This window comes from Dufourea novaeangliae, unplaced genomic scaffold, assembly GCF_001272555.1.
Source record: "Dufourea novaeangliae isolate 0120121106 unplaced genomic scaffold, ASM127255v1 scaffold163, whole genome shotgun sequence".
NCBI lineage: Eukaryota > Metazoa > Arthropoda > Insecta > Hymenoptera > Halictidae > Dufourea > Dufourea novaeangliae.
In genome coordinates this window covers 216,334-228,451 of record NW_015374034.1, presented here as the reverse complement: position 1 = coordinate 228,451, position 12,118 = coordinate 216,334, and the positions used below count along the sequence as shown (strand labels likewise).

The 12,118-nt window shown below is 41.8% G+C and overlaps 3 protein-coding genes and 2 non-coding genes across 5 annotated transcripts; 3 read left to right on the top strand and 2 right to left on the bottom strand.

The window, feature by feature from the left end:
• The first annotated feature begins 1,258 nt into the window (after positions 1-1,258).
• Positions 1,259-6,026, top strand: LOC107189482 (slit homolog 1 protein-like). The gene is made up of 5 exons (XM_015578019.1): positions 1,259-1,499; positions 2,092-2,516; positions 2,866-3,193; positions 3,259-3,861; positions 3,945-6,026. The coding sequence occupies exons 2-5, from the start codon at positions 2,128-2,130 to the stop codon at positions 5,481-5,483; spliced, it is 2,859 nt and encodes a 952-aa protein (XP_015433505.1). The 5' UTR covers positions 1,259-1,499; positions 2,092-2,127; the 3' UTR covers positions 5,484-6,026.
• Positions 6,027-6,196: 170 nt separating this feature from the next.
• On the top strand, positions 6,197-6,269 carry Trnak-cuu. The gene has a single exon. It is a non-coding gene; the product is annotated as a tRNA-Lys (tRNA).
• A 182-nt stretch (positions 6,270-6,451) lies between these two features.
• Positions 6,452-6,523, bottom strand: Trnam-cau. Its single transcript has one exon. It is a non-coding gene; the product is annotated as a tRNA-Met (tRNA).
• A 996-nt stretch (positions 6,524-7,519) lies between these two features.
• LOC107189487 (flocculation protein FLO11-like) lies at positions 7,520-9,182 on the top strand. The gene is made up of 2 exons (XM_015578026.1): positions 7,520-8,479; positions 8,562-9,182. The coding sequence occupies exons 1-2, from the start codon at positions 7,544-7,546 to the stop codon at positions 9,024-9,026; spliced, it is 1,401 nt and encodes a 466-aa protein (XP_015433512.1). The 5' UTR covers positions 7,520-7,543; the 3' UTR covers positions 9,027-9,182.
• Positions 9,183-9,230: 48 nt separating this feature from the next.
• On the bottom strand, positions 9,231-11,614 carry LOC107189459. Its single transcript, XM_015577995.1, has 8 exons — positions 11,387-11,614; positions 11,088-11,222; positions 10,789-11,022; positions 10,495-10,724; positions 10,259-10,424; positions 9,819-9,915; positions 9,501-9,752; positions 9,231-9,421 (listed from the first exon to the last, which is right to left on the bottom strand). Exons 1-8 carry the CDS (start codon positions 11,612-11,614, stop codon positions 9,231-9,233), a joined length of 1,533 nt encoding a protein of 510 aa, XP_015433481.1.
• Positions 11,615-12,118: the final 504 nt, after the last annotated feature.

Sequence of the window (12,118 nt, the reverse complement as noted above, 5' to 3'; positions counted from 1 at the left end):
ATTCAATGATTTTTCTGTTTTAGTCTGAAGTCAATAAGATGTTCTAATACTTACATGATATGTTTTGATTGGACGCAAAAGCCTTTTAATAATTAATAAATCCTGGTGAATTTTCTATCCACCCTGAGTACACTTACTTCGTTTTCGGGAACACTATCGGATTATCTCGACCCTATTCTGCTACTGTGCGATCCACTTAACATATGGTATTCAGCATCGGACCAGATAAGATACGCGACCGGTAACGCATCGACCGAATTATCCTGTAAAATTGGACCGAGCATTAACACCATAGTCGTGTCGAAACCAGCCGTGCTGAAATACTTGCTCTAATAATAATGCGTTCGTCTCATAGAGCAAGAAATATCATAAAATCATCTAACCCCCAAATACCCAAGCCTGATTCACGGTTACTCCGCGACGAAGGCGACCACAATCTGGTACATTTCCTTCCTGATCTCTATTGTGGATCGTCACGGAAGCGTTACGTTGTCCATGCATGCCACACAAGCATACATACAGTTAAAGTCAAAAGTGAGTATACACTTTGGAAGTATTAGATTCATTTATATTTATTTCTATCAATTTAAAATCTAATATTTCTGTTACATTGAGATCTGGTGACTTTGGAAGACTCAAATATTCGAAAGTGTTTTCCAGCAAATTTACTTGTATATTTTGGCTCAAGAGCACACTTGCAGCTGAATCGGATTTTGAAATATTAAATATCCTGTGTATATTTATTTTCGACTCTCACTGTACATGTAACGCTGCAGAAACTCAAGGTCTCGTTGAAACAGGGATGATCCCTCTTCATTCATGCTCGAAGAGATCAGGGAGCAACGGGGGAGTTTTCCGTCAACTGTCCCAGACCTTTCTGTCACGACTATTTCCTAGCGGCTGCCTAGCTTCAGGTGTCGGCTGACTGGTTGAAGTGCATCGTGTTTTAATTCGCCTGCTAGTTTCCCTGCCAAACTAGAGCGGTGCATGCTAAAAATAGGTCGTAGGTATCGGTGTGCACATATATGCTTGAGTGTGTGTGCATACGTACTAGAGCACGCGGGGGACAAGGGCGACCTTGGCCTTAGAAGTTTATATAACGAGGAAGCGCACGAATCGCGAGCTCAGTCGCGACGTTTCGTTTCGATCCACCGATGCGAAACTCGGGCGATGCGAGCCTGCTGAAACCGACGACGCTTCCTGGTGTCTCTTTCCACCGATGACTTTAATGTTGCATACTTCTTGCTTGATGTCCATGGGTACCGGTGCAAAGTAGTCGTCCTCTCCTTCTGGCGGTAGTTCCGACAATTCCTTCTTGTAGTTCTGTGAAAACGATCCCGAGGATGGCACCAGGTGTTCTGTGAACACACTTAGGCGCTTCTTGTCTACGAGTAACCGTGAACCTGAAGTGGACCCTTCAGCATCGAAAGTGATAGGCGTTTTATAAAAAGGATCGTGGTAACGAGAGCATTCAGCCGTTTCGTTTGAACGTGACCATGGTGAGTGTGATTCCAAGCGGCGTTTCCGGTGCACCGCGAGGTAAAAAAAAACCATCATGCTTCCAATGTTGCTGTTTCGCCTTCGCGATCGATGATTACTGTAATTCGTGAAAAAGAAAAAAAACATTTACCATTTGTTTTCAAAACTGTTCCGTGTAAAATAGAACCGACCTAGAGATACTAACTTGGCTATTTGAAAAGCACACAGGTGACTAATACGTTTATTTACGTAACTCGTAGGAAGTACCTAGTACAGACTTCTCTCGATTATTGTCCAGGCGTTATTCCCACCACTGGGGGGAGGGGTGAACCTGTCAAGCGCATACTTTATTGCCTTTTGCCTTAAGCATTTCTCCCTATAAGATTATTGTCCCGATTCGGGACGATAATCGACAGGATTCTGTACCTTCATTCTTTTTATGAGTATTAAACTTGTCAGGCCCATGTCTTCTATGTTTATATTTCTCAAATGGTTAGATGTTGAAATCTTCGCGTGCCCAGACACGTATCCAAGCCTCTAAGAGTTTCAGAAAGAATTTCAATGTTCTTTTTAAAGAGCCCAGCTGAGCCCCCGTTGATTGCATGCCTCCAGGTAATAACACGGCAAGCCTAGAATCGGAAAAAGGCGATGCATCAGATTTTACTATGGGCGTTGGTCGCCCTAATTGGCCGAGTGGACTGCAAATGCAGCATAGCACCGATTGCGGATGACGAACGGTCGATCGCCTACGCCTGTACACACGGCGACCTGAACGACCTCGACGAGATCTCCAGCGAGGCGGAATGGATAGAGTTCTCGGTGTCGCGGTTCCTTCACATACCAGACAACGCTTTCGGTCGGTTCAGGAACCTCCGAAGACTGTCCTTTTACAATTGCCACGTGAACTTCATCGCGCCCGACGCGTTCGCCGGTCTGAACCGTCTTGAGTGGATGATATTTCATGGTACCGGGATCCATGTGGCCAGGACCGCGTGGTTCCGTCCTCTGGACAACTTGAGGAAGCTGATTCTGGACAGGTGTGTGTATCGCCACAGAAATACTAACGATAGAACATCATTGGAGACCAGTCTCTAGTTCGCCGCCATCCGTTGTCGTCGTCCCTAATCGCCAATAACGAGAATAATTGCCTGAGATCTTGATGATTTCCAAGAATAAAGCACGTGGGTCGGTATTTACATCGCAGACGCGGAAACGTTGCGTTTCCTTTTTTGCGAAACACCGGCGGCATCGTTGATTCCATGGAAAAATTAACGGATTACGTAAAAATGATAATCGAATCCAGTCTATGTGGAACTTCTTCAGTATTTAACTAACAAGCTAGAAATTATACTTTGCACATGTCAGACGTACGATTGATACTTCTAGATGTGGCTTGGTGCACATTGAACCGGATGTGTTCCGGGTGTTACCGCGGCTCGAGGTATTGGGCCTGCGTGACAACGATTTGGATTGCTTACCAACCGAGGAACTCGCCTATCTGCGAGCCCTGAGAAGCGTACGCATCGACGGTAACCCCTGGCTCTGCGAGTGTCGACAGAGGCTGGACAGGTATCTCCGAGATAGATCTATCAACCAGGAAGTAGAATGCTCCAGGGAGATTCACCTGTGCAGACGATACCAATGCATGACCCATATAGGCTTTCCTATACTACCGTCTACCTTTACCACTCAACAGTTGACCAATTACAACAGGGTAAGTTAAAGGGTACCTTCTTCTTGAAATGTGTGTACCCCTAACGGTGGCAACTATGGTTGCAGGAACGTACAACGATCCGGGGTAGCCAATTCCAAACGAATGTTTTCACCTCGTTAGACAGGCTTCCGGATAAGACCACCTGGATCGAAATCTCCGGTCTGACGATGGAGAAACTTCCGCGGTACGGGTTCTTCCGATTCGGGAACAGCTTGAGAAGCTTGGATCTGAACGATTGTCGCATCCAAACGATCGAGACCGGTGCTTTCGCCGGCTTGCACAGGCTGCAACGCCTATCTCTGGTCGGTAACCACTTCACTGCGGTGGGCGCTGACTGGTTCCGTGATCTCCTTAACCTGCAACAATTGATACTTCAACGGAACGATATCGAGCAAATCGAACGTACCTCTCTGTGGCATCTGGGCGACAGTTTGAGGCATCTCGATCTTCGTGACAACCGACTGCGCTGCGTAACCATCGAGGAATTGGCCGAATTGAAGAAATTGGAACGATTGGACGCGACCGGCAATCCATGGCTCTGCAACTGTCGTAGGAATCTTCAAAGTTTCCTCACGCAAAAAAACGTTGGATTTGAAATTAATGCTGGCCGATGTTACGAGAACGAGAACGAGATTCCAGATGTCGTGGGTGGATGGCGCCAGCAACAGGTACTGCAGTTTCTACAGTTCTGGTAGCGACAATTGCCTTTTTGAAATTCTAAATTTTACCATTAATTCCTTTATGTTCACAGTCCACCGTTGACACTTCGATCACTACTGGGAGGGTTCATTACACTTCCTTCGAAGACAGTATCAAACAATCGAACCTCACGATTGTCAGGCCCCGACCTTCGTCACCGCCAGTGGAAATTCACGTCGTTACACCATCCCAATCAGCACCGATTTACACGGGTCGATGCTACCCCGAAAAAAACGACGAACGATCCAGATCGATCTATACCTGTCGAGCCATTACATCGACGGAAGATCTGTTGGTGATACCCCAAACGGTGCACACGATTCGCGTAATACTCTCGAAAATTAAGACAATTCCCCACGACGCATTTACTCGTTTCGACGGCTACCTGTCACGGCTCGAGTTCCGTGACTGCGGCGTCGAGAAGATTGAACCTCGAGCATTCTCAAAACTTTATAACCTGGAATATTTGTCTTTGAGAAACAACCAGCTCGACGCCGTCGACGCAGAAATGCTCGAAGGCCTTTCGAACCTGAGGCATCTCGATCTGTCCCACAACAATATTTACAGAATTACGAACGACGCGTTCGACGATATACCGTACCTAACCAGCCTCGACGTATCTGAAAATTCCATGAACTGCATCGGCGTCGAATATATGGCGAAACGATTGCGATATCTGTCCACGTTGAACGTCGCCAACAATCCTTGGAGCTGCTTGTGTGGGACCAAACTGGCGGATTTCTTGAATACTCGTGGAATTCGTTACGACAAACATTCGTTGCTCCTGAGGGAGGACTGTTACGCAACAGCGGTTCCCGCCATAACCACCGTAGCTCCTGCAACGACACCAAACGCTCCAACCTGGAACGAGACTATTGAAGGAACCTGTATACCCAACGATGATAATGTAGGAATCCGTTACCGATGTGTCGGTGGTAACTTGTTGCTGTTGCAGTCCTTACCGCCAGAGGTCGCCGCGATCGAATTCCACGAGGGCCACCTGCCGCGTTTACCGGCGGGATGTTTTTCGAAATTTCAAAACCTTCGGGAACTCGTGATAACGAACTCCGGCCTGACCACCGTGGAACAAGGCGCGTTTGATGGTTTAAATAAACTGGAGAACTTGACGATTCAGGACAATCCTCTGGAAATGATCGGATCGTCTTGGTTCCCGTTGGAAAATCTTGAAAAGTTGGATCTCCGTGGCAATTCGATCAAATACATCGCACCAGGAGCGTTCCGCCGTTTGAATCGACTGACTTACTTGAATCTGGAGGGAAACGACTTGAAGTGTATATTCACCAGTGATCTGAACGAGATGCCTGATGTGTACGTGGTCGAATTCTCCGGGAATCCGTTGAAATGGCGGTGCAGAGTCGAATTGGAACAATTTCTAGAGGCTCGAAAGATACGATTCGTTAGAATAGAGAATTCCTGCGAGGGTAAGAAGCTGGTGAGAAATCTTCTGCTGCAGAACAAAACCGATGGCTCGTTCGATTGCCCATCCGATTGTTCAGCAGCTACGAATACGTATCACGGTTTCTTTATACTCTTGTTCGTTTTACCATTATTCGCAACACGGTTCTATTGATCACGTGGCGTACAGTCGTTACTTAACTATAGTACAATAAAATATGTGTTCAGTAAACAATGCAAAAAGGAACGTTTCGCACGGACATTAACATTTTTCATAATCGAAAGATACTTACGTTTAACGAGTGTGATGTATATGTAACGTGCAATACGGGGCTTAAACTAACGCACACGTCGCAAATATAATTGCCGAGTCTGCAGGGACCAGCGAGAGACTAAAATTTCTTTCGAAAAGCGATTATTAAATTTCTTATTTATTCTTTACAACGTGCCATGTACATATATGTGTAACCGATTTATTTCATCGAGAATAATTGGTTACATAAATCAATTTTTAATTTCAATGCGGTGATGTTTATTGAATAACCTTCAAAATTCAATGTGTTCCGTTATTTTAATAACTATCCTTCAGCTGTGTAATAGAACAAGCATTACTTTCGAGTTACTCGTGAATAATTGTGATTAATAAACTGAATAAATAAGATGAAATATGTAAATGTGGCTTTATTTCTTTCCGACTTACGGAATCGCAGTGAATCGCAGTGTTTGAGATTGAATCTCGATTTTTTTGTATTCTTCATCAGTAACGTCAAGTAGATATTGCAGTATTGACACTACAATTCTAAGGGGACTTTAAAGCCCCCAAAACATGTGACAAATAATTATATTAAATGAACTATTTATTTTTCATATTTTGAGGGTACTTTCAATGCCCGGCTAGCTCAGTCGGTAGAGCATGAGACTCTTAATCTCAGGGTCGTGGGTTCGAGCCCCACGTTGGGCGAATTTCTTTTTTCCTTTTTATCATGATTTGCAGACAGCTGTACGTTTTTTTTTATTTAAATTGTAATAAATAAAGGTAATAATTAATTCATAATATTATGTAATAAAATTCAGAATAAAAAGAGCATAAAAAAATCATCAGGAGAAAGATTAAGATTTTAACCTCAACAACATCCCTTTTTTTAGCAGAGCGTGGTTTCGATCCACGGACCTCTGGGTTATGGGCCCAGCACGCTTCCACTGCGCCACTCTGCTTGATGGTTTAACGTTCGTCTATCATAGATTTTCATTAGTTTCATTTGAAGTATGAAAAAATCGATTAATTCCCCGTTGATACTTTTAAAATGTTACCGATACCTGCGACGCAGAAAATATGTGTCGATTAAGCAAGGTAAAACACCAATGCTCTCACGCTTGTTGATCCAGTATTTTGCAACTTACCGTCAACTGCCGCAACGAAGTTTGAAAATGCAATTATTCAGCGAAACAAAAAATGCGGCCGCTTGTGCACGCTGCATCGATGAATAAAATTTACTATAAAATTCCCTCATCTTTTAACGCAATATTATGTAGTTAAGAAATAACATTTGCTTCAATTATTAATGCACTAATTATATCTGTCTACAATAAATTCTTATTGATTTGAACAATGATAATAATGTATGAAATCATATCCCAATCTTTGAACTACAGTTTTTTATTTTTCATCATTCACAAAGTATTCCAGTTGATATTCTAATGTGAAAACCTTCACGCTCATTCTATATTAACATTTAAAATTAATAATATTTAAATAAAAATACTTTTTACAATGGTAAACAAAATTAAACGAATTATAAAATACATAGGATAGTTTAGAATAGTTTAGGATAGTTTCGCCAACATATTAAGTAATAATAATCATTTTTATTGACCTTACATTGCCCCATATAAACATAATAATGAGAAACCGTATCTTGCACTCAACACACTATACAAAAGGACAATGATTCTTCTTAATTCATCTAATTGCGCTTTCAGTAAATATTCGAATCCAATAATAATTAACTACAATTACGAATCTACATCAAAAAAACGTCGTTAAGAGAACATACATAATTGTGAAATGCACAATCAGCACAGTCAGCGATGTCGGCTGTTCACGCATCGAATTGCGAAACTCCTCCAGGTTCTGGTAAGAATTCATGTGCCGGTAAATCCGTATAAAAACGAAAGTCCGTCAATCGATCATCAATCCAATTTTGAAAGTCGTCGAGTTTACACATAGTGTCAACGATGCGTGTCGGCGTGTGTTTTTCAATTTTTCTGCTGTGCGCTGCCTTGGCTCACGCTGCCCCAGCGTCCAAGGCAACGGAGAAAAAGTCGCTGGCCGAAGACACGAAGTTCGAGTCCAAGAAAGAAGATCTCAAGATCGACGAAACAGGCGAAGACAAGGACAGGACCAAGAAGTCTGCTGCTACTTTCTGCGTTGAGATACAACCAGGTAGTTCCCAGCCAACGCAAGTCTCTTGCAAGGATAACCAAGTTGCTGCTCAGAATACCCCTCTGACTATTCAAACTGATACTATTTCCCAACCGATCCAAGCTGTAAGCGTTGTTCAGCCATTCATGCAAACAATCCCTCAACCAAACATAGTGGTGCCTCAATACATACCCCAACCTTTTCAAACCGTACAAATAGTACAACCTCCACAGCCTTGTGTCCAATCAACTCCGTCCATAAACGTTGTTCAATCTGTGCCCCAATCGAATGTTATTCACACGTCAAAACCAAAACCTAAACCAACTCCTGCTTCCACAGTAGAAATAGAGACCACCCCTGAACCACCTAAACCTGCATGTATCGAACAACTTCCACAACCCCTACCAGAGCCGCAAGAATCTTTCGCTGTCCTGCCAGTTGCTCCTGCATTCCACAAAAACTTTATTACCATTCCATCCAGCTCTATGGTAATGGTTCCTGAGGTTGAACAAGCACAACTCGCCACCATTGTTCAAGTACCATCAGTATCTCCCTGTAGCAACCCACTGCACGGTATTCTGAGTCCATGCACTTGTCAGAAAAATGTGGCTGTGATGAGTGACTCCAATGTAGAGCCCATGACCATGAAAGTGTTACCCCTTGCGCCATACTCATCATCGTTCGCAAGTTCTCCGTATCCATTGGTGATGCCATATGATTCCAAGATGCTGCCTCAGATTCTAACGAATGTAAGTAAAAAAAACTTTACAATTATGGCCTTGTGTTCTGTAACTTTGACGTGGGTCGCTCATGACGTATTCTTCTTCGCAGGGTCAAGTGGAAAAACTAGGACCTCAAGGAAGAAATAGGCACCATACCACTATACATCTTCCACACTTTCCACATATTCATTATCCGCATCATGGTGTTCAGAACATCTACGAAAGCACATACATCCAAGGACCAGATGTTTCACCAAACTATTCATACCCTTCCAAACCTCCCACACCTTCCACACCTTCCGCTACTGGAGCAGCCTTGGTTAATGGGGCGTACGGACCCAACACAGTCACTGTCAATGCTTTTCCTCAATTAGCAAGGGCAGCGAACCTAATGATGGAGCCTGGTTCTCTCAGACACCATGAGAATGCTTCGAACAGTCCAATAGCCTCCGGAGCGAATGATCCTGCGCAATCCACCAAGATACCAAGGGAAGCCAAATCGAGTCGATCATCGGCGAAAAAAACGGAAGAAGATAAACAGCAAGAAACACAAACTGTCTCTAAACAGAAATAGAATCAATTGCTAGTTGAAACGTAGTACTCGTGTAGAATGCAATGTGAATTAATGTTTTCTGTTTTTATATTTTGTTAAATTCACTTTTGCTGAAAAATGTTTCACACGAATTGGAAACATTTGACTTGTACATGATTATCAATAAAGTAACATCTTTAAAAAGAAACATATAACTTTACTTTTTACCTTGTACATCGTATATTCTTATGGAGTACTTGTACAATCATCCGACGACGATGCTTGATTATCGAGACTTTTTAACAAAGGACTAGTTTTAGGTATAATGAGTACATTCTTGGACGAAGTCTCCTCCAAATATTTCCGTAGACTTGACATACTCAGTTGAGCCCACGAGCAATTGCACGAATCTTTGGATGAGTCTTCATCGACCTTGCCTTCAATTCGAATAAATCAGTGAACGGTTATTCGTGAACTTTGTTCCAAAAGTCTAGTATAAATTCTAAAGGTTCTAACCGGTGATCACTTTCAGATCTTCCTCCAATACGTCCTCGTCGATGTTAATCCATCGCATGATATTTTTACCAATCTCAAAACTCATACGCTTCAATATGTATTGGATCTTTGTTAGAGGATCCGGAGGAGATTTAACTCTGTCTGTAATTCCTTTATCCGCAGACCAATCACTGCTTTCATCTCCCATGCACTTGCAACAATTACAAGTGTCTGGATGGTTCGGGTCTCTGCACTGCTCATCAAAATGTGGTGCTGAAAGGTACAACATCAAATCAGGTAAAGAGTAGAGTCGATTAAAAAAGAAGCTTGACATATTACCAGCGCATCTGAAACAGTAACAACATTTACAGTCCTGCAGATGGTCCCTCCTCAATATATTTGAAATAACAGTAACGCTAGACTGAAAAGAAACTTCCTGATGAGTTAATAATTATAAAAATTCTACTAAATACCATACGTGTTGCACTCGAAGTTCCTTTGTCATGTCGTATACGTATTTGTAAAACGTTCGTTTCGAATGAGGTGTCTTCTCAAGTGCAGCTGGGACTTCCCAGAAAAGGCCATAAGGAACATCATTATATTCTTTCTTGCAACGATCACCTTCGTATCTCGCAAAGTACCATCTGTCATCAACTTTATACGGCCTAACGTCTATGTTCTCCTGGTTCAACACTTGAGAGATCAGCATTCGTCTAACAATCTACAAGTGATTAGATACATACGAATCCACTATGTTTCTTTTATTCTCATGTAAATACTTTTGCAGCTGAATGACCAATAGAGTTCCCGAATATTCTCAGTTGTCGTAGAAGAGGACTTTTCTTCAAAGAATATAAAATTTCCACCATGCCTTCGTCTGTGATCTTATTGTAAGAGATATCGAGCGACAGTAGCTTCGAAAATGGAATGACACAGTAGAGTTCCCTAAAAGTAATTGTGCTTGTTCATTTACTATGTAGTAGTATTTGTATTTTGTTGGAAAAATAAATGGTACCTTGCGCCATAATCAGTTATAATGTTTCTACACAAAATCAGGCTTTTTAATGCGGGTCTCTTTGTTAACCACTTGGCCAGCTGACCGACACCGTGATCACCTATATTATTGCAGCCAAGATCCAACAAGTGCAAAGTATTATTTTGTATCGCGTTGGACATCATGTTCTCAATATCGTGGCAACTAAAATTATACTTTTGCAGATGCAACGCTAACAGGGTACTATTGTGCTAGAGAAAAATCCTTAATTAAATATGTAAATAAGAAAAGGAATGTGAGTATGCAGCTCATTACTTTAAGCATTAAACCAATCACGCTCGCAAAATGTGCAGAATCAAAGTTGTACATCCATCCTGGATTCGGTCGACTGATGTCTAGACACTTCAGTGTTACATTACAGACTTCTAGGGCTTGATTCAGATTCGTTATAAAGTATAGTAAACTGGAAATACTTTGGTCCACGTCTGCAACATTCAGGTAGAGCACATGTTCATTTTGTAATAAGAAATTTGCCAGGTTTATCGATGCCTGCAAACATTTAATCAAGGGTATAATTTATAAATTCTTTGAATGGAGTGACGAAAATCAATCACCTTGATACCAAATTTATTTGCTTTGAAATTCAGGCTCTTAATCTTTAGGTCTTGCCCCATTTTCAGCAAATATTTAGTCCCTGATTCCATGATGTAATTGTTGTGAATGTCCAATTCATCTACATGGTTGTACACCTGATGTAAAAGAAAAAACACTTATAAAATGTATTATGTATTCAAATAAACTTTCCCTTTTGTATCTTACAACTAAATAATCGATTAAATTCATAAATTTTTCAAGTAGTCTCCTGTAAGTATTTCAGAGATACAGACTTCAAAAACGCAACAGTTTAAAATACGCTTGCTAACTCGATTTTTTCATGCACAGTGGAACCACGCATATCCAGTCTCCACTTTGTGGTGCAAGTTTCCTTGCAGAAACATTGAAAAAACTGCTGACTGAGGTGCTGTTGAAAGTAAGGTGGCTTCAGTTTCTCAATAGCGTTGATTAAAGCTATATCCTCGCAATTTCGACTGCAAGAAGCTAAATGACTGTCATTAAAGCGCTCGTGTCTGTCAAAGTTCATGGTGAAATCAATTTTCTAAACCTTTCTCTTCAAATGTTTATATCTTTCAAGTCATTTTCCAATCAGGAATTTCTTTTTTTCAAAATGGCGATACTTGACGTCACAAAAAGACACGAACCAGAGATTATTCCATTGGAAAATATCTTCCAAGGTAAACAGAATAACATTAAACAAATAACTAGCAGTTCTATGACAGTTTGGGGTTAACAATTCCGAATGTATAATTATGACAGCATACTGTGAGATGGATCCATTTTCCGCAAAGCATAACTTGCAACTTTTACCGTTAACGCAAAGCGATAAATGGCTAATATCTGCACGCATACTCGACATGGTTACCCTTACGACAACCGACACAGGACTCGCGTTCTTCAAATTTCGTAAAAGAGCCCTGACCTACGAAGAATACTTGACTTATTTGAAAGACTTGGCGGAGACCAACAACCTCGACTTTGAAGAAATGAAGCACAAATTGCAAACGTCTGGGATGCCCAGAAAGACTAC